At 41.0% G+C, this 21,776-nt stretch overlaps 1 protein-coding gene and 1 long non-coding RNA gene across 4 annotated transcripts in view; one reads left to right on the forward strand and one right to left on the reverse strand.

Annotated features, from left to right (window-relative positions):
- The window catches only part of EPAS1 (endothelial PAS domain protein 1), a 121,863-nt gene extending 102,092 nt beyond the window's left edge, over positions 1-19,771 (forward strand). For all 3 annotated transcript variants that reach the window (XM_006272174.4, XM_059718777.1, XM_059718769.1), the window contains exons 8-16: positions 6,186-6,333; positions 7,100-7,308; positions 7,625-7,812; positions 8,887-8,997; positions 11,422-11,906; positions 13,116-13,239; positions 13,345-13,462; positions 15,644-15,820; positions 16,593-19,771. In XM_006272174.4, the coding sequence (XP_006272236.1) occupies positions 6,186-6,333; positions 7,100-7,308; positions 7,625-7,812; positions 8,887-8,997; positions 11,422-11,906; positions 13,116-13,239; positions 13,345-13,462; positions 15,644-15,820; positions 16,593-16,741 (1,709 nt within the window). In that variant the 3' untranslated portion in view covers positions 16,742-19,771. The remainder of the gene's footprint in view (positions 1-6,185; positions 6,334-7,099; positions 7,309-7,624; positions 7,813-8,886; positions 8,998-11,421; positions 11,907-13,115; positions 13,240-13,344; positions 13,463-15,643; positions 15,821-16,592) is intronic.
- On the reverse strand, positions 2,551-6,192 carry LOC109282662 (uncharacterized). The gene is made up of 2 exons (XR_002089687.2): positions 5,938-6,192; positions 2,551-4,752 (listed from the first exon to the last, which is right to left on the reverse strand). It is a non-coding gene; the product is annotated as an uncharacterized LOC109282662 (long non-coding RNA).
- Positions 19,772-21,776: the final 2,005 nt, after the last annotated feature.

Consider the following 21,776-nt stretch of genomic DNA (forward strand, 5'->3'; position numbering starts at 1 on the left):
GACCATAAGTGGGGATTTGCCTTTAGCGGTGCTAGACCTTAACATCCCCAGTGAGATAAGAATCCAAATGTTTGGCAGGAAAAACAGTCATCTGTGTTGCAGAGCATTGTTGGTATGAATCAGTGTTTCCAGGAGCAGTTCAATTTGTTCTCAGACAGCTCTCCATTAACTGACTTGGTGTTTGTTACAATCTAGTTTTCCCCAAAGCAATCTAGGTCTTTTATAGCAAGGAGCAATTAACAATATTGTCTCTGCTCAAGCAACCCGTGTATATTTGTCTAAGAGTCATCACAAGCAATCAGTGGGTATGCTGCATTAAGTCATTTTTAAGTCCCATAGATCAACATACCAAAATAACAGCCATAGGCCAGTTATTTTTGAAACAAGGCCAGAGAGGAAATAAAACGAGCATTGGCAGCTTCTTTGTTTGGTAATGTGAGAGAGCGGGAAGGAGTCCATGTTTGTAATTAATTATTTAGGGCTCTGTTCAGTCAAACTTGGTCTGCAGAGGCTCCATTAACGTCCTTGGCTAGGCAGCCATGGAGCCTGTGCTTCTTGCCTTTGCAGCATTAGGTTTCTCTCATACACAGGGCCAGCACATGCACCATGGAAACCCTCAAAATAGGACCTCATCCTCCGAGTCCGTGCTGCTGGACATTGGTGCTGGTTCAGAAATGCACTGAAATCAATGATAAACCCAGAGGGGTGATTAACAAAAGTAGTACTCTTGAAACAACAGAGAGCTGCTCACAGCAGTGGGCATTATGTCAGTAACAAATGTTGGTAACAGATCAGGCCCTTTAATACTAAGACTCGCCTCACACCATCTGAAGATGTGTGAGGAGGTAGGGTGCAACCTACCTTTTGCTACTGGGGGAGGGGGGGCGGCAAATGCTCTAGACATGTAAATTAGCGCAACTCCTCTGACCTCAATAGAGTGTCAGTTTAAATCACGAGAGAATTTGGTCCAGTAGACTCACCGTCAGACAAATTACTTCCTAGAACTTCTACCATGGCAGTAAGTCTTACTGGCTAGGGAAAGATGTTATAAATAAACCAGTTTAATCAGAAACCAGATTAAACCTCTAACAGAACAGATGTTCAGTGCACATAAACCAGTTTGAAAATGTCTAAAACCAGTTTGAGATAAACCTGGTTGAATGTAGTATCAGACTTAACTGATTTGGGTCAAACCAGTTTATGTAATGTCTGTCCCAGACCCCTTGATGGTTTAAGATAAACCAGACATCCCCAGCATCCAGGCATGCTCTCCTGGCTGGGTGGGGCTCTCTGTTCCACAGCGGGGCTGGCCCCTCCCCTCTGTTCCCCAGCCAGAGCTGCAGCAGAGACTTGCAGCGACAGAGATTCTGCCTGGCTTTTCCCTGCTAAGCAGGGATTATTCCCCCCTCCCCTCTGCCTTATGCAGATACCTCAGCATTAGCCTGCAGACCACATGCTGGCTATGGTCTGTGCTGTGGGAGACAACAGCCAGACAGGCTCTTCGGAGCTAATCAACAGGTAGCTTAATGTTGTTCCTTGGAAGACCTGTTTAAGAAGAGCTCCCTTACTTAATGGAGAGAGGCTTTGTTTTCTTAATGGGTTGATAAACACTGAGTTAGGGGTGATAAACATTCCCTGCTGGGCTCCTTAGGAGAGGGGAGAATAAATCAGTGTCCTGCTGGGGCCTGGCCTTGCCCCCCATCAGATCAGCCTGTGGAAGTGAAGGGACTGCTGCCCTAGCACCCCCCCAGTTTCTAACCTGAGCCACTGCAGGCATGTACCTGCATTTCTAGGATGTCTGTCCGGTGACAAACTGATTTGGCTTAGCCAGGTTAGACTAATCTGCAAAGATTGAATCAATTCAGGCTCAGGCTTTTTGAATGTCTGTCCCTAGCCATTATGAGCACACAGAAGGAAGAAGAAGAATGGCACATATCAAACCAGTGTTGACTAGCCATCAGGGCACCAGCAAGTTTCAGTTCAGTGGTTCTCAAACCTTTTTGGACTTGAGGCACCCCTCCATAACTTTTGTGAATTGAGTGGCACCCCATTTCAAAAACAAAATTATGTATTATAGTGCTTACCTGCTTAAAGAGGGGCCAATTAACAGGGGGAGCAACTGGCAGGGGAACAGGAGGAGTGGCTGACAGAGAAAAACCTGCATTTATCTCTTCACTGGAGCCTGCATTTATCTTGTTCATCTCCTCTTTCCCTGCGGCACCCTTCAAAGCTGTCATGGCACCCCAGAGTGCCACAGCACCCTGGTTGGGAGTCACTGGTCTAGTTGAACAAGGAATCCATTTGAGAGCCTGAGTGAATATTCAGAAGTTGTGTTCTGTGACTTTATACACCTTGAGTAACTAAACACTAATAGCATAATAGATTTAAAATGGATAGTATAATTTGATAAGTACAAATAAGTTCACACACTTCAAGTAATTTTACTTGCTGAGAAAACTCAGCCATAGTAATCTCTGATTAACAAAATCCTTCCCAAAGCATAGGCACAAACAATTCAAAATGCAGAGGAAAATAATACTCCATACTAAATATATTAAATATTCATCTTTTATTTAGCCTAAATATTTCATCTAAAGTAAACATATTCTACACTACAATATATATGTTGATTATGAATACATCAGTGCCAGCAATTTAGTGTTACAAGGAAAAATAATCAAGTTCAACAACAGGATTTGCTTTTCATAAGGTAATCTGCCATTACACACAAAAGCCAAGTGAATGGGTGATAGGGAAGGAAAAATCTGAAGGCTGAACAGACAGATAAAATGAGTCTTTCAGATAGACACAGAACCGTTCCCTGAATGTATTGGTCAGTGAATAACACTCAACACACTTGTTGCACATTTATAATAGTGTAATGCTGTTTTGAGATGAGGTAACGACCCTTTGCTGAAATAAACTATAGTACTGTTCAAATTCTTGGCTGCAAGTATAGCTTTTATACAGTATGAAAGACTTAACTGGTTGTCATCAAATGCAAGGTTAGAATTTAATTTGGAAGTGGTTAGCATACCCAATCTTTACAAATTGTGTGAGGAGGAGATGAAAATCTTTGTCATACTACATAAATGTGCACAGAGGCTTCACTGCAGAGCTATACTTTCCAACTAAGCAATTAATATTGTATAACTGTTTCCATTTAGGGTCTGGTCCTGTTCCCATTAAATCCAGTAGGATCTTTGCCACTGATTTCAATGGGAGCTGGATCTGGCCATCTGGGACATGTCAATAGGAAGCACATAGGAGAAGTTTGACAACTTCATATTTTTTATCTATTTCAAATGTATATTAGCAGTGAAAATGAACAAGCAATTAAAAGCAAAACAAAGTAACTGAGCATAAAGAGATATATCTGTGGGTGACTAAATATGATGATATAATTCCTGCTACCAATGCCATGAAGCTGTAAAATTCTGGTAATACACATATAAAATAAAAGTGTGTAAAACATTTTTAACTTCCTAACAGCTTGGAAGTCTGAGACTTAACATGCACAGATCACTGAAAGACAGCATTCACAAGTGCATTAGTAATTTATAGTGTTACTCCAAGGAAAGTGTTCTGCCATGCTTTGTTGTATCAGAACACAATGTGCGTTGAAAACAAAAATAAGATTAAGATAGTAAAAAGCTTTTCTGTAATGTAACAGGCGCCTTATTATGACTCTTACTGGTGAGCTGATGATTAGGAAACCACATAATTATGTTTCACAGCAGAGCAGAACACAGTCACTAAAAGACACTGAAATAAAAGCCTTTTGATTTTGTTTCATACAAGTATTTAATAAAAAATGATAATCTTGTATTTTATCTAAATAAAAAAGTCTAAGTTAAATAAAGGATGGTGAAATACATTTTGGAAAGAAACTTCAAAGAGAGGAGAATAAACAGTGTAGAAATTACCCTGATTATTCCCCCCACAAAATTAAAGTGCCCAGCTCCATGGTTTTTATGCAGTTAGAGCTTCCGCTTATTTTAGTAGCTTCCGCAATGGTCCAGTACACAGGCAACGTACCTGTGAAGAGGATGTAGAATGAAATGACTGTTCCCATGGTCAAGTTACCATAAAGGGATGCTACTTTTAATGACCTAGTTCAATAGCAAGAGTGTTGTTCCAGTAAAAGAAATTTAAAGGGGAAATTTGCCAGAATGTTCATTAAGGGCTTGATTGTATAAACTCCCATAGGAGAGCACTTAGCAGCACTGCTGGTTTCAGTGACTGACTTGGGTAAGCACTCATTTATTGCAAATATGAGTAACACACTCAGGCCCTAGTATTGCATTAACATAGAAACAGCTGTCAATTAGGATAAAAACACTGTTTCACTTGAATGAGAGAGTGCGAGAGAGAGAGTTCATATTAGCTGTTTTGAGGAAAAGAAGTTTCATATCAAAAAGAGCTTCCTAAAACCTTAGCTTCTCAGCTGTCAAGGACTCTACACTGAAATATCTTACACACCTCCAACTGTATGTCTCATTTGGGATTTAATCTGTTAAACATGAAACTGTAAACCTGAACAACACCTTTTGAGCAGTGTGCTGCTATGCAAAGATTAATTCTGTCTTCCGTAATTCCAGCTGTTGAATGAAAGTATTACATTGTCCTGTTAGTATTACTTGACTTTTATTCTTTGCTTGAAACGAGTAGGCAAAGAAGCACTATTACAGAGGAATAACAATTGCACAGTTGAAGCAGCCAGGAAAGCAGAATAGTTGAACTCTCCATTTTCTGTATGAAACAAAAAAAACACCATTGATAATTCTTCACTCTCTCACTTTAACTACTTTTTAGAAAGTTTTTTTTTCCTCCCCTCCCCCCAACTTCATGCTACTATAATGACACAGGTTTTAAAGCAACACCATATCATATGTTGTTTTCTTTGGGTGTATCTACATGTGCAGTTACAGTGCCTGAATAAACTGCGGAGCTTATTGCTCCCAGGTGTGCCATTTGAACATGTGCCTGGGAGCAATTAACTCTGGAGCAATAAGCTCCACAGTTTATTCAGCCACAACACACAAAGCCCAGGCGGAGCAGCCCCAGCTTGCAGTGGGCCCCAGGGGTCAGCCTACCAGCTTCAAGCTCAATATGCTGTGGAGGGGCTGGCATGGGGCATAAGGGAAATTAAGTGCAGGACAAGCCAGCAGGCAGTTCCTGCACTGAAGCACCCATACCCCAGCCAGCTGGGCAGCCCCTACTACACATGTGCTACTGTGGAGCTTTTTACTCTGCAGTAGGATAGCACTTGTAAATATAGACGCTGTCCTGCTGCACAGTAAATTAGTTTACTTCAGCTTAATAGGGGCATGTGTAGATGTTGAGATGTTTAATGCATAGCTAATTAGTCAACTGCACAGTAAGTGTCTCATATACAGGCACCATTAATAACAAAACCCATCTGGAATATTGATGTCATATACTCATGATTCCAGGACACCAGGAAAGGAAAAATGTTCATTTAAGCCAAGATCTATTTTTTTTTAAACAAGAACTTAAAATTAGGCTCCTGTATTCAAAGAAGTCTAAATAAAAATGGAACTGGCAGATGGAAAGAGTGGAAAGCCACAATGTCAGGAGGATGGATTCTGTGTCTTTGACTTGTCAGTTTCTTTCAGGATCCCATGTAAAGCTGGATGTCCAGAGCCCCAGGGTGTCCTTGGGCCGAGATGGACAGTCAGCTGATTGTTGGCCCCAGCACCACCCGTTCAAGACTCCCGTGCAGTGCTGGTTCTGGGTCTGACAATTAGAGAGCTGTGCATATTAGAGATCGTAGTAAACATTAGTGTGTGACTGCTCAGAACATGTTCTAACTTTAATACCACAGAGATTTAACATGTACTAAGTATCCCATATGGCAAGGGCCATTGAGACATGTAGGACCTGATGTTCATGCGTTCCCATTTTAGTGCTCACCATCTCCAAATAGCAGATTGAAGGGATCTCAAGGGATGACTCAGAATCCATGGCTGCTTTTGAAAAACTTACTACATTTGTTCAAGGGAAAAAAAAAAAAAATCAGACTTAAAATGGCTAACTCCATTGCTATTGTTGTACATGACAAACTCAAAAGCAATTTTACTGGTTTAAAAGTGTTGCATTAATATACTACTTTCTTATAAATACTGCTACATTATTTACGGGGTTTTTTTCTCATTTGCCAGTGTGTGCAAAAGGTCAAGTGGTAACTGGCCAGTATCGTATGCTTGCAAAACATGGTGGATATGTATGGCTGGAGACCCAAGGAACTGTCATTTACAATTCCCGCAATCTACAGCCTCAGTGTATTATCTGTGTCAACTATGTACTGAGGTAAGTTGCATTGAATCCGCAGGCAAGAATTCTTCTGGACGATATCTTTTATTGGACCAACTGTAGACATTGGCAAGCTTTCAGGAATCGCAGTATGCTTCCTCAAAATCCATAGCTCTTGAGAACTTTTATGCTATCGTGGCAGCTGGCTGAATTTTTGTAGGGACCAATTCTACCAAACAACATACAAATATCACTGGCATTGGTTAAAAAACAGCACACCCATTCATATAAAATGTATCTAAATATAGGCACCTAAGGCTTTTATTTTGTCTGTAGGACAGAATATAAATGTCCATGAAAAAAATTTTACTGTAAAAACTAGTCTGCCAATATTTGCTCTTTTGCTATTATTATGCCCAAGGGGTTAAGACTAGCTTTTGTCCTCATTGCTCATCTCATGAGAAAGAAACAGTTTTCCTTAGCAAAATCAGGATTATAGAATAAGCTTTGCTTGGTAAAAATCAAATATTGTAATGATAGACTAAGCCAAAAGCTGTAGTCTTTACTCATTTAAAACTACAGTGGGTCACAACAACACTACTACCTAACTACAGAAGCTGTAAAACCAGAACAACGTTTTTCCCCAGAAATACAGAACAGTCCCCTCATTTCATATGAAGTTAAGGGGGCCTGGCAACTCTAGGACCATGCCTGGGTATCTCGAGTGGAATTTTGGGGCTTTACCTTTCAAGTTGTAACAGCATGTCTCTACACTGATTTTGTTCAATTGCAAAATGCCTAACTCATGTAATTACTTTGTTAGTGAAATTGAGAAGAATGATATTGTGTTCTCAATGGACCAGACAGAATCTCTTTTTAAACCCCACCTACTGACAATGAATACTATTTTTGATAATGGGGTCCCACTGACCGAAAAGAGTGACTTCCTGTTCACCAAATTGAAGGAAGAACCAGAGGAACTTGCTCAGTTGGCACCAACCCCAGGCGATGCCATCATTTCTCTGGATTTTGGTTAGTATTGTACAGTCAATTGGGGCACCATAAAAATAGCCACATGGCACTTGCCACAAAGAACAGGAAATACAATGGGTTGGATCCTGCTCCTTTTTGTGCTTAAATTGGGAGTGACATGAATAGAGTCAGGGATTCATACCAGTCTAAAATTTCTAAGAGTAAGGTCAGAATCAGGCTTATTTGTTTTTCTTAATTCACGCCAAAACCTTAAATATGTATAGCCTTGATATCCCTGCAGCAGGCACAGCTGCAATTGTGTCATTGCAGAATTGCTACGCTGAAAGAAGTGTTAAACTTGTTAATGTCTATGCAGGGCCACAAACATTTGCGGAAACCTCTACCTACAACAAGGCAGTTTTGCCTCCAAACAAACAGTGGCCAGTGGAAGTGAAGAGTCATGACTCCCAAAGTGAAAATTTGACCATACCATCATTTACAATGCCACAGGTTGCTCCTGGCAGCAGTACTCCAAGCGCAAGTAGCAACAGCAGCTGTTCCACGGTAAGAAAAGCATTTCAACAAAGAGTTAAATATTCATCTTCAAGCTGCAGTGCAAATAAATACATAGAGTTGAATGTTTTTTATACTGCATTACATATAAATATATAAAAGCCTGTTATTGATTAGGAAATGAATAAGGCACCCTTATATGCATACATCTTAAGATTATATTATATACATCTTAAGAACAGATGATGATATATTAAATGGGAGACTAACATTTCACTTTGAATTCTTCCAGCCACCCTCACTAGTTTTCTGTCATTACAAACAGCTGCTAGAACATGATAGCACTAATAGTTGCTGATGGCCTGTATAAGTGTTGTTTTACATGGTTTAGCTACTATCAAAAACCCCAGAACATCACCACCTATCTTCTTTTGTACATTAGTTAAAAGCTGTAGCCTTTGTTCATGATTTCCAAACACTAATAGACCTATTCGTTTTGGTAGTTCCTTGCTTTCAAAGCTAACAACATGGATTTTCTCTCCTTATGGAAAAAAAAACCAAGCTTCTGTGCTGGGTTTCACTGAATGTCTGATGCCTTCCACCAATTTGCTTATCTAACACAACACCAGCTTCATTTACTCAAAACTAGCTGGACTGTGCACAGTTCTGTGACAGGTGGTACTTAGTTTAATTAAAAGGCACAATTGCTCCCCAAAACTGGAAAGCACTAGCATAGCAGCCCATTATGAGGTGATGCCCCATTAACTTAGGCTGATAAAAACTGGAGCTGGAGCCTCAAGAGAAAAACAGAACAGGAACCATGCTTAAGTTTAGGTTTATATTCTGTGCCTTTCTACCCTGGTCACTTCCTATCCAAATAGTTGACTGCTTTTACTAGTTATTTACTGTAAATGTTTTCACCATTTCTTCATGAAGAAACTAATTTTCTGTTGGAGAAGGGTGTGTTTACAGCTGTGAGAACACAACAGGCTCCAACTTGCTAGCTACCTGTTAGAGCCGACATTCATTTTTGTACGGCACTGTGCACCCTGCGACTCTACATCACGTCAAATGCACAGGTCATCTACCTTTTTCTCACAGGTTTCTTTTTTTATTCCTGTGCAGCCAAGCAGCCCAGGAGACTATTACAGTTCCTTAGATGAAGATCTTAAAATTGAAGTAATTGAGAAGCTCTTTGCCATGGACACAGAGTCAAAGAATCAGTGCAGTTCCCAGGTGAGGGGACAATTATATTTTCTCCTATAAACTACAAAGCAATCCCGCACTACTCTGTAATACCAGTGCTCGTTATGTCATAATAAAGCCGTGAAGTGTCAGAACTGTCAACAGCTCCCATTCCTTGAGAAGATCCCCTGAAGGTTGGTATAGTATGAAGATGCTTGGAGAAGGAGCAAACAATTAGGTTTGCAGAGTGAATTTATCTCCTCTGAGACCATCTTGAAGGAACACTTAAGCAACAATTTAAATCTGTAGAGAGGTTATGTTGTAGAAGCTATAATAGTGTCTTTTTCTCATCTATTTAAAAAAATAGAGCTGCAGTCAAGGACAGGTTTGTGCAGGGAATAAGACCAGATCATTCCTACTTGTCCACCTTAAGCTACCACTGCTAGAAGTGGAAAAAGATCCTGTGAACTCATTTTGCTTGCTGTTGAAGAGATCCATTTGAACTGGCAGGTTAAACTGGTTACAGGGAAGATTTGCAAGGGCACCTCCACAAAAATATGCTTATGCACTTAGCTTCTGATTACATACAGTCCTCAGTTTGCAGGGGTGCTTACCTATATGACATGCAAACTGAGGATATGCATCAGAGCTTGCATATACAACATATGCAGGAGAGCACAGGTGTGTGCACTCTTGAAACTGGTTGAAAGCTAAGAGGCAAACCTTTTCAGTCTTTTTTGCATGTGCCTGCACTGCTTGATTTAAAGAAAGAAAACTAGTTCTTCAAAGTGCTGAATGTGTATTCAGATCAGATACAAGATATATGCAGCAGAAGTAATAAAGATTTCCTGCTGGCCCCAGGGCCAGTGAGGAACACTTTTCAGAGAAAGTTGGGAATACAAGATCTGTTGCATCCTCCAGTAAGAAGAGTGTTCCACCTCCACATGTTACACCCCACTTTGTGGCAAAATCAGAATTATTATTTAGGACACAGCTCTCTTGCCCTTTCTTTTTTCAGGTTTTTATGCAGTGAGACAGAAATGGAGGAATGTAATGAAAACTACTACCATGTGAAATACTACTTCCCTCCATGCTCTAGTTGGTGGTTTTTTTGTATGTACAAAAGCTCCCTCCAGAGCTGGGGGTGGGGGAGGATTATTAGCATTATTTAAAATGTACAAGACAAATTGAAGAAGTAGGCCTCATTCTGAAGAGACTAGTCTAACTTTGGATATGTAATTCAGCAGTGATAGAACTATATGGTAGGAAGGATAGGGAAAGAGAAGTAGAAAAGGGTGAAGAGCAGGCAGAAAGGGGAGAAAGAGATTATAAGGGTGGAAGATGTAATGCAGGGCTATCCAACTGGTGGCCTGCAGGGTTCATCTGGCGGCCTGCAGGGTTCATCTGGCATGCTAGGGGTTAGCCTTTGGACCTCAGGCTTTTGCTTGGCTGCCCCTCCCCCTACTGCTCCTACCATCAGGGCAGCATAGCAAGATGGGGCTCTGAGCCTGTTTCCTGTGTGGCAGCTCTGAGACGGCTCACACAGCCCGTGTAGTCCCAGGGAGGCCATGCAGCATGTGTCCAGGGGGCCATGACTGGTGTGACGTCCAGTAAAAAGCAAATGGTACCAGAGTCTATTCAACATTCAAAATCCATTTTCTCAGATGACTTCCAGGGGATGCATGTTCAGAACTTTGTCATGCTAACAGGTTCTTCTGCTGATGATCGTCCAAATCCTCCCTGCAGCTGTGGCACAACTAAGGCTTAGAGATCAGGGAGTTTTCTGGTGGAACCAGTGGTGTGCTAGAAGTGTGAGGCTGTTGGCATTTTCTGTAATGGTCTGAATGGATGGGAAGCACACTCTCATCCCCGTTTCTAGCTTTACTTGTTTCCAGCCACGGTGTGTGAGAAGATGCATTTGGATGTAGTCAGCATGCTCCTGAAAATATAGAAATGAGAGTTAGTCTCCTTGCAAACTGTATTTCAGAAGTCTTGGAATTTTTGTACTACATTTTCTGTACCGCTAGGTTTTGAATAATCTTTGCTTTTTATTAGTCAGTAATAACCTGAACTGAAATACATTTGAGAGCAATTTGAGTCTTAGTGGAGAAGTTATTCAAAACCCAGCAGATCAGCCCAAACTGGCATGATAAACTTACAAACCAGCATTAGACCTTAGCAGGTATCATGTATATAGGAGCACTGCAGGGGTGTGTGCAGCATTATGTTTTCATTCCTGCTGCCCACCTCTCATACGCTACCTTACCTCCAGCAATATCAAGAAATGTGCAACTGATGAAAACAGATATTTCAGTAATGATATCTTTAAATGTGTCTGCCACTTTCACTTAAGTCAATGAACAATGATTCTTCAGTCTCACATTTACTGAAATTTCATCTTCCAGCTCATATTAACCACCACAAGTTTGTTATTAGCACTTTTATTTCCTGTTGACCTTTTTTTTTTTTGTACAGACCGATTTCAATGAGCTGGATCTTGAAACCCTGGCTCCTTACATTCCCATGGATGGTGAAGATTTCCAGCTCAGCCCAATCTGCCAAGAAGAACACCCTCTCTCTGAAATTGCACAAAATACCCAACAGAGCTTAAGTAGCATGAGTACCATCTTCCAGCCCCTTGCTTCTGCCGCACAGAATCAGTTCCTCTCGGAGAAATACTGCCAACAGGTGTCAGATAAAAACATCAACCCCAATCCTGGGCATCTATCATCTGTGTTTTTCAACAACATGAATAAATCATTGTTGCCACCATACCAGGCACGAGCCAGCACCCCCCTGTCTTCTTTGGGTGGAAGGCCGAATACTCAATGGCCACCTGATCCACCATTACAATATGTTCCTACTAAATGGAGACTAATGGATAAATACTCTGGATCCTTAGCCAACTCTCCATCTGGGCCACCAATCCACTCTCCCCACACATCTGTATATAAGAAAAGGTAATTTCCTCCTAGTGTGAAAATTCTGAAATCTGTGCTTTATTGAGAGAAAAGAGCTCTTTGCTACAACCTTGAAAAATTCGAATTGCTCCCTCAGCTAGAGCAATTTATTTCATCAGGTGGCTAGAATAGTTGTGACCTAGTTCTGTTTCCACTAGCATGCTTGTTCCTTTGACTTTACTGGGAGCAGGACAGGGCTGTTTGCCTATCACAAAACCAGATGAAAAAGCTAAATCAGGAAAATTTACCTAATTTAGAAAAGGTCAAGGAGTGGGAGAAGAAGGATGATCTTGGGGGTAGAATCTGTGCTCAGTTCCCTGCTCGTCCACAGACTTCCCTTGAAAAAGTCTCTTTGTGAGTCAGATCCCACTATGGGAAATAGGGATGATAGTGTTTCTCTTCCCCACCAGGGAACTGGGAGGATAAACATATTTAAAGACTAGGAGGTAAAGACTGTGAGGTAAGACTGGGGACCACATACTTACCATATATAGCTACAGAATAGCTTTTGTTCTAGATTTTCAGTGCATTTCATTTACGTTGATCACTATCCAACACACAAGAATGATTGGTGTAGCATAAGAATTGTGGTAGGCAAGCCAAGTTAGTCACAAATGGTAGTCCGCTTATATTCATCAGTTCTGCCACTGATTTACTATTTTCCCATGAACAAGTTGCTTAACTCCTCATGCTTCATGTTGCAACTCTAAAATGGCAGGAAAAATGTTACCCATTTTTATAAGGTTCTTTGGGATCTTCATGTGTCTTGTATTCTTTTAATAATAGTCTTAGAAAAATTACCTATGCTGGGACTGTGATTCTGGTTTATACGAGCAATAATTTGCAAGATCAGTTAAATGGTAGACACAAAAAGCTAATCTGCGTATTTGTATTTATTGTTTAGTATATTAGTATTGTGCCTGCATAATGGAATACAGAATGAGCCTCTTATGGATTAAGATCGTAGTTTTTGCAATCTATTAAAAAAATTGAATGTAAGGTGCTGAGTACACTAGGTTTTCATTTATTGCAACATAAAGCATGAAAGCATCCAGGAATTATGGACAGTGAAAACACTGGGTTAACTGACAAAAAAAAAAAATCTGTGTTTGCACTGCAGTCTAACATGAGTCCCAAAGTATCTTAATTTTGCAACCGAACAAGACTTTTTGGTTATGGTTCATTTAAGGAGAAGTCTTTTCTTGCCAGGTCACTGGAGAGTTTTGGGCAACGGGGCATAGATATAAATCCAGCAAGAATTGCTCTGTCCAATAGTTTGAAACTGAAGCGACAGCTGGATTACGAAGAACAAGCATTTCAACACCTGACTGGGGTAATCTATTAATTCACACATTTCACATTATAGCCATTGAAAAGATTTTTCATTTTGATTATTTATATCTGTTTCTGGTTCCTTTAAAAAAAAAAAAAATTTTAGGCAGATGCATCAGCCATTAACGCATCTCAATTAATGTGGAAAAGAATGAAAATGCTGAAAGGGGAAAATTGTTCATTGGTTGCAGAAAAAAAGTCCCTCAGCACAAGTGTCCTTAATGGTAAGACAAGAAACTGATTTCATGTTGTTTGTCCTACAACTATATCTAGAAATGAGTTTAACAGAAACAAAGACTATGCATGCAGGGGTTATTTTGTACCAGAGGCATCAGAACTACAGTAAGCCAGACTGTAAAGCACACTTTCATTAAGAGGCCACTAATGGTACTGCCAAATTAGCAGTGTTGCTAATGGTATTGTCCTGTAAAAGGAAAGTTATTATACTTGGATTTCTTTTTCAAGGGATGTCAGAGGAAGTGATTTCACACAATAGCATAGATGTTGACCTAAATCCTGTTTTAATTTACTCACCTAAATGTAGTTTGTGATTCAGTCCTAGGCATGTGAGCTTCATGCACCCACTGAGCATACTGCCAAATATGGCTGTGCTCTGGCCAGTCAGGTATGTGGTAACATATGATGGCACAAGTATAGACATGAGACCAGTTTAAGTCCCAACATTTTAATCAGGCAAACTTGTGGCTAGTAGATGTTAGGAGGAGGAAGCGGAGCACCTAATAGATAGGGCATTTATCCAGGGAGTGGGGGAGACAGGCTCTAAGTTGTTCTCAGAGAGAGAGTATGAACCTTTATCTTCTGCTTCCCACCACAAGCTTCAAACTACCAGGAGCGTGCTGATGTGCCCATACCAGACCAGCCCTGCATGCTAGATCCAAGGCCAGTCTGGTACAGACCCTCAGACTGGCTGTGAGTGCTGGATCCAGCACGCAGGGCCAGTCTGGTATAGACACCACAAGCAGCATGTGCTACAAACTGGCCTTGCATGCTGGTTGTAGCATGCACTCCAGACTGGCTCCATGTACCATGGGCCACCTGCAGGTTTGGGGCCAGTGCATGTTGTATGAGGTGTGAAGGGCTGTAGCCAGTTTGCACTGTAAGCAACACCTGAGGGCCAGGCCAGGGTCTGCACTAGCTCTGGTTCACAGGGCTGGTCTGTGGGCTTGATCCAGCCTGCAGACTGGTCCCATGACCCAGGCTCAGATGAGTTTAACACGCCTGCCTTAGACTATTAGGCTAAAGCATGCGAGGGCCCTCTTTCCTTTTCCCTACTGACAGGTATGCACACTCTTTACATCTCTGTGGTTTTCTGGTATTTGCAAGGATTTCTATCAAAACTGTATTTCCATTTTTAAAAAGCTGACAGATCTTCTAGTTTGCAACTATGACTTCTCGCTGTTCTACATAGCTCACTCCTTAAAAAAAGCAGCTTAACGCATTGGGGCCAATTCCTCCATTGTCCTGCAATTTATAGGGCAAAAATCAGTGCAAACCTCTCCCATTTCAATTTGATTAGGCTTTGAACATTTTGTTTTAATGCATATGACATTGCAAGGGTTAGGGTAGAGAACTGGGCCCTAAGCACTGCCAAATTCACAAGCTGAAAAAAGAGAACCATCTTATTTTTCTAGAATCACTTTCAGCTGGGTTCAGTTAGTGGGGCAAGAGCCATCACTAGCAAGGCTGAGACTTAACAGCTTGCTTTGCATTTCACTTGCCTTAGTAGATGGTAAAAAATTATTTTGAATGGAAGTGTAATAGGTATTAAAGGACAACATTTTTAAGTATTATATTTTGGAACCAGATGTTCCAGTTTTTTTCCTCTTCATTTAGAAGTCACAAATGGCATTATCTGTGATACACAACCCAGACATTATATCACCACCAGTTAGGTCAAGAGTGTTTGATCAGTCAGTGGTTCTGAAGAAAGAACATTCAAGCACTATTGAGGGACCAAAGTAAGGTGGTTATCCACACCTACTGTTCATTTCTGAATTGCCTTTTATTAAGAAGAAAGAAATAATCTAATTTGTTCCATGGAGAGGAATAATTCAACGAGTACATTAATCCCTCAAATGAAAAAGGAGGTTATAAAATTAGCCTCCTGGTCTTCAGCTTTTTCACAAAATGACTCTGTGTAGTTGTATAACCTTTGTTTCAGTGGGGGCTGGGACTGAATAAACAGTGTGTCCTGGCACAAATCCATGTGATAAAATTTGCTACGGAGACATTTGTTACAGTAGTGAAGACCTCTGGTATACTCATTCCCTGCACCTGTGCTCCCAGAAGACCCGTTGGCATAGCAGGTCACAGTGATAGTTTTTCTCTCCGTTTTAAATGCACACGCAAACACAAGTAATTGCTTTTTCCTCCCCCCATTTTAGATGAGTTTATTTGCAACCCGCAAAGAAGTCTGAGCCAACCAATGAATCAACTGCAACATCAACAGCAGCAAACCCTCTGTGGAAGTCCTGGTGTGGATCAGAAATCAGCATTTTCCCCTCAGTATTACAATTCTCCTTATCAGGACTTTAATGTGTTACAATCTCATAAAATGTCAGGTAAGGACTACCAATAACCAATAAAAAAGTGGTTTTGATCTAGGGTTCAATACCAGCTGGAAGACCGAAGGCTTATAGGAGGGAGGTAGAAAACAGGCTTAAAACCTGTTTTCTACCTCCCTATTTAATTTTATTAAATATAGTGATTAGAGGTTTCTTGGGTAAAAAAGAAAACAAATTATTGTAAAACTAAAATTTTAGATGCATCTGGCAATAATTGGATAAAAATCTCAGATTTCAACTGAAAAAAATTGAAAGTTGTTCTATGAATGGCATCTTGTGTATTATGGAGTTTTTTCCTTGCAACTGAAAATGTGAAAAAACACTAACATATTACAGAGCTGAATTACAGTTTAGCAGATTGAGGTCTGACTTAATTTTATGGTCTTTTTTTTTTTCTTTTTTAAATGGAGCATGTTACATGAGAGGTATATAGATGCTGCAGTGGGTGTTAATTGTAATCTGTGGTTTGCTATAGATGATAGTGTTTTGAGGGAGCTCATTCTAGCTCAAAAACAGGAAATCTACATGAAGTGCAAAAGAAAACATGAAGTTTCATATCTAGCCAAAATCTCAACATATGAGATTGTTCTTATCATTTTATATAATTTGTTCTGTATAACTGACCTGGAGGATGCAAAGTTGTTTTCAGTTCTCTTAACAGAACATACAACATCATTAAATGGGAAAAACCACTTCATCTTCTAACTTTAGCCATGTGTAGGCATCAGCCATAAAGTTACACTATTTTCTTCTAATGTTTTTTTTTCAGGTCTGAGTCGTCTGCTTGGGCCGTCTTTTGAACCATATTTGTTGCCTGAACTGACCAGATATGACTGTGAGGTTAATGTCCCTGTTTTGGGCAGTTCCACACTTCTGCAAGGAAGCGAGTTGCTCAGAGCTCTTGACCAGGCAACCTGAGCAATCCTGTAATATTCCTTGGCCTATACTGTTCAAAACAGCCTCAGTTTTTAAATATATTTTTACAAGTAGACAATTTCTAATACCAATACACTTTTTGCAAGATTTTACTTTAGATACTGAACTTGCCCATGTTACCAAATAGTGGCCTTTTTTGAAGTTACTCATTTTATTATTCATATTAAAAAAATATAAAATCTACTGTATTTTTCTCTATTTCAATAAAAATGTTCTTTAGATAGACTGATTTTTCCCTACCTCTTCTCTCTCCCTCCCCCCCTCCCACTGCTTGTAATTTATATTCTCTGAAATTTTTTCTTCGGCGTACATGCTAATAAAATCTGTGGTGTAAATGCCTTGCCATGCAATCTTTTGGCTGCAGTACTGCATAGATTTATTTTTATTGCCAAAGAAACAAGCAAAACAAAAATCTGATTTTATACCATAGTTTCTGTTGGACCTGGTAAATTAAAATCCTGTGTGCCCCTCTGCCTGTCCTCCCCTCTGGTTTCCAGCGCTAAACACAGTGTATCATTAACATCTGTGAAAAAAAAATTAAAGATAAAACCCACCCCTCTGCCTCCCTCCCATTCTTCTCTGCCCCCGCCCCTCCCCCCCCGCCTTTATTTGATGCTATCTGTTGAAAGCAATGTGAAGGGTGAACTGCAATGTTTGTGGATATCTGTGAAGCCGTGTGTATAAGCCGGATCTTCGGCTGGTGTAAGCTGACCTAGATCTATTGATGTCAAGGACGTCAGTGACTTACCCTGGTAGATGATCTGGAACTGGATCTTCCTTGGTTTTGGTTTTATAATTTCTTTTGTTTTTACACAAAACATAACTGAGTTTTTAAAATGTTTATCTGGGTTAAATGTTTATCATATATTGGTACTTTTGTTATATCTCAGCCACAGAACCAGAATTACTTCTTAAAAGTTGTTTTTGCTAGAATTTTGTAGCGTTTGCTATGGTGTAGCTGATATTGCAGGAATCTGTCCAAAGGCCGATACTAACACTGCTAATTATCAGTTAAGTTGTCTTTTTTGCATTTTACGTGCTAGGTAGCAACATAATCCTCAATAATGAAGTAATTACAATTAAAAGTTGAAATAGTATTTCCCTTCGCCTACTTATAAAAAGGGTGGGAGTCAGAGGGCTGGCTGAAAACTGAGCTTGCCTTGTACTGTTAATAGCCTTTCAAGTACACATAATCTTACAGCATGATGTTACAAAATAAATGCACATCTTCAGAACCCCTGTTAAAAACTTGTGTTGCCATGAATTGAAAAGGGTGAGGATGTGGTTTTGGTCCTATAAATCCTTTTGCTGGAACAATATCCTTGCAGAGCCATAATAGTCTCATAAAACATGGAAGTGAATGGAACAGATTTTAGTATATTCATAAGCCTAGCTGTTTAGTGGACAACCAAGAGTGGAAGGGCAAGGATCAAACCCACTACAACAAAAAATGTGAAGAGACCATCAGAGCAAACCATGTTTTCTTGCCACAGGGTTAACAAACCTTTTTCTCTTTGTAGAATTACTGTAACTTCACTGAAGGAACTGGAGCAATTACAAATTACACTAAGTAAAAATCTAGCCCCAAATCAAAGTTATTTCTATTCAACCTGCCAGCTCTGCTATAGCTTGTGATCATATAGAATCCCTCTGTATATTTGCAGATAGGGTGCACTGCATTAATTGAGCACTTCATAATGTCTTGTATTTAAATGATACTTATAAGCTATTCTATACATTAAGGTTGCATATAGACATTTGGGGAGGTTAGATCGAGTTAAAATAGCCACCTGATTTAAGGTGATTTGGAATGGGGGGGTAGTGGAGGGGAAGGGGATTGGGAGGGAGAAGCAGGCTTCTGGAGGGGAAAAATCAGGGGTCTGTGGGGAAATCAGGGGGGCAGGCATCATCTCTGGGGTCCAGGAGGGTTTGGTGGGATCAGGGAGGCTTGCAGGGGAGCTTGTGGGGGAGGTCAGGCACTCCTTTCCCCCATTCTCTGGGATCAGAGGCTATTATTATAGCTCCCTGACTCCCCCACCGCCAAGCAAACAATCCCTGGGGTGAACCTACCATCAACATCCCTTCCACCCCTCCCCCCACCAGGACTTACTTCCTCAGCTCCCAGCATCAATGAATGCTGATGAAACTGGCACCAGAACTGGCTTGTAGGATGGGTGGTAGGGAAATAGCTGGTCCTGGGTGTGGGGGGGGGGGGGGGTTGTCCATCTGGGGATGAGGCACTAACAATAGCCTGGTGTCAGGAAGGGAGTAGGACAAGTGCAGCCCAGGGGTTGGGGCCAGCAACTGGGCTTTTCCAGGATATACTGATCTAAAAATTGCTAACCCAGTTTAAGTTAGGTGTACCTCAGAGGCAGGGTTAACTTGGATTGGGGCGGCCATTTTTAGACTACTCTAACTGTCCTGAACTTCTGTACAGTTCAAACTTAGATCAACCTAACTTATGTAAGGTCCACACCCAGGTGAACTAAGTTAGATCAGGCAGCCTTAGGTAATCTACCCTCCCCAAATGTCTGCACACAGCCTAAAAGGAAACTGAAAGTCTTTTCTGTCATTGGTACATTATTAAAATGTTACTGGGGTCTCCATCCATGACTGAGCCTTTAAGGACTGCTTACCAAAATAAAGTTACTTTTAAAAAGAATCTATAGCAAAAGAAAAAGTACATACATTAAAAACATCTTATGATGCATAGCAAAGCAACGTTGACAAATCTGCAATGTAATGACTTGAAGGGTTAATGACACTTAAATACTCCTCTTATTTTCTGCTTGTGTAGTTTCAGCATTAAAGAATGTTATACCCTAACAGTTTACTAAAACACTCTGTAAAATATTCCCTGCTTAATATTAACCATACCTATCATCATAATTATTTCATGATCTATATTGCTGAATTCTTATTGACAATATTATAACTGTATGGGAACTTTAACTTGATAAGGAAATGTAATTTGACACTGATACCTTATTAAAGTATACTGATCCGAAATTCCTTGCGACTCTTGTTTGCTATGAATTTGTCATTTGTTGTATCATTGTAAAACAAAGTATTTATTAAATTATTTATAGAAAATAAAGGTTTGCATTGATCTTTAAAAGCATGCAAAAGGAACAAAAATATGCATATATATTCATAGTTGAAAATGGAAGAGAAGACAAGGGTGCTATAATTAACAAAGGTGTATCATCAACTTCTTTGACCTATTTCTCAAGTTCAGCAGGGTCCAAACCAGACCCTCATCCTATAAGGAGTTAGGAATAAATCTTCACGTAGGTAAAATAAAGTAATTTATTCTGGAGCAGTGGTTTACATCAATGTCAATACAGACTTTGGTTTAAATGGTGATCATGTGATAGGGCCCAATATGATTGGAAATAAGAGAAATAATTATCTTAACTGACGAACTACCAGTCATTACAATTCGATTCACATTTCTCTTTGACTTGTCTGGTAATTGCCAGAAGTGATATAGTTTCATAGTTGGTAGAGTCGGAAGGGACCTGAGCAGGTCATCAAGTCCGACCCCCTGCCGTGGCAGGAAAGAATGCTGGGGTCAAACGACCCCGGCTAGGTGATTGTCTAGCCTCCTTTTGAAGACCCCACCATTGGAAGTTGGTTCTAGATCCTAGCTGCCCTGACTGTGAAGTAGTGCTTGCTGATGTCCAGCTTGAACCTACTCAGTCAACTTATGGCCGTTATTCCTAGTTACTCTGGGTAGTGCTCGGGAGAACAGGGTCTCTCCCATCCCCCGCTGGTCCCCCTTGGTCAGTTTGTAGATGGCCACCAGATCCCCTCTCAGCCTTCTTTTGTGGAGGCTGAACAAGTTCAGGTTCCATAGCCTCCCCTCATAGGGCCTGCACTGCTGCCCCCTGATCATGTGAGTGGCCCTCCTCTGGACCCTCTCGGTGCTGTCCACATCCCTCCTGAAGTGCGGTGCCCAGTACTGGATGCAGTACTCCAACTGCAGCCTGACTAGTGTTGCATAGAGGGGGAGGATCACCTCCTTGGACCTGCTCGTGATGCATCTGTGGATGCATGACAAGGTGAGGTTGGGCCTACTGACTGCGTCCTCACATTGGCAGCCCATGTTCATCTTGGAATTGATAATGACTCCAAGATCCTTTTCTGCCTTAGTGCTGGTGAGATGGGAGTTCCCCAGCCTGGAGGTATGCTGCTGGTTCTTCCTCCCCAGGTGCAGTGCTTTGCACTTGTCAGTGTTGAATCCCATCCTATTCTCATCCACCCACCCTTGTAACCTGTCCAGGTTTAGTTGCAGCCTGTCCCTCCCTTCTAACGTGCCCACTTCTCCCTACATCTTAGTGTCATCCGCAAACTTGAACAAGGATGCTTTTCACCCCCTTGTCCAAGTCACTGATGAAGATGTTGAACAGTGCAGGCCCGAGGACTGAGCCATGGGAAACCCCACTACCCACATCCCTCCAGGTCAAAAATGACCCGTCCACCACCAACCATGCTGCTGGTAATCACAGCGCCTGTGTGAATCATGGCTTTCTTGATAGAACTTAGGTTCTGCTTCAGGAACTGTGACCATTATCCAAGCTTTCTTAGTTTAGACTGTAGTCATGGATGCATTCCCCTTGCCTCAAGGCTTTTATTAAAGCGTATCCAAAGAACAACACCAAGTAGAAAAACTGATCACTCCAGAAGTGGATGGACTCCTTCAGGGCTGAGCACCAGCAACTTAAACCAAAATTAAGTCAATGAGAGCATCAAGTAGCTAGCACTTATGCACCAACTACAGACAGTCAAAAAGCCTGAGGCTGAATTGATTCAATCATAGCAGGTTAGTTCAAGCTGTATAGATTGAACCAATAAGCAAGTGAACAAACACTGACTTTTGATTCCAGAAATGCAGCCACATGCCCGGAGTGGCCCAGGACAGGGGGGTTGCTAGAGCATGCCTCCCTGCTTGGCTGGAGCAGGCAGCTTGAGCCAAAGTTAGCCTGCCCACCCTGTGAGGGTTGGTTTGAAGGGG

The sequence above is a fragment of the Alligator mississippiensis genome, chromosome 1 (genome assembly GCF_030867095.1).
Source record: "Alligator mississippiensis isolate rAllMis1 chromosome 1, rAllMis1, whole genome shotgun sequence".
NCBI lineage: Eukaryota > Metazoa > Chordata > Crocodylia > Alligatoridae > Alligator > Alligator mississippiensis.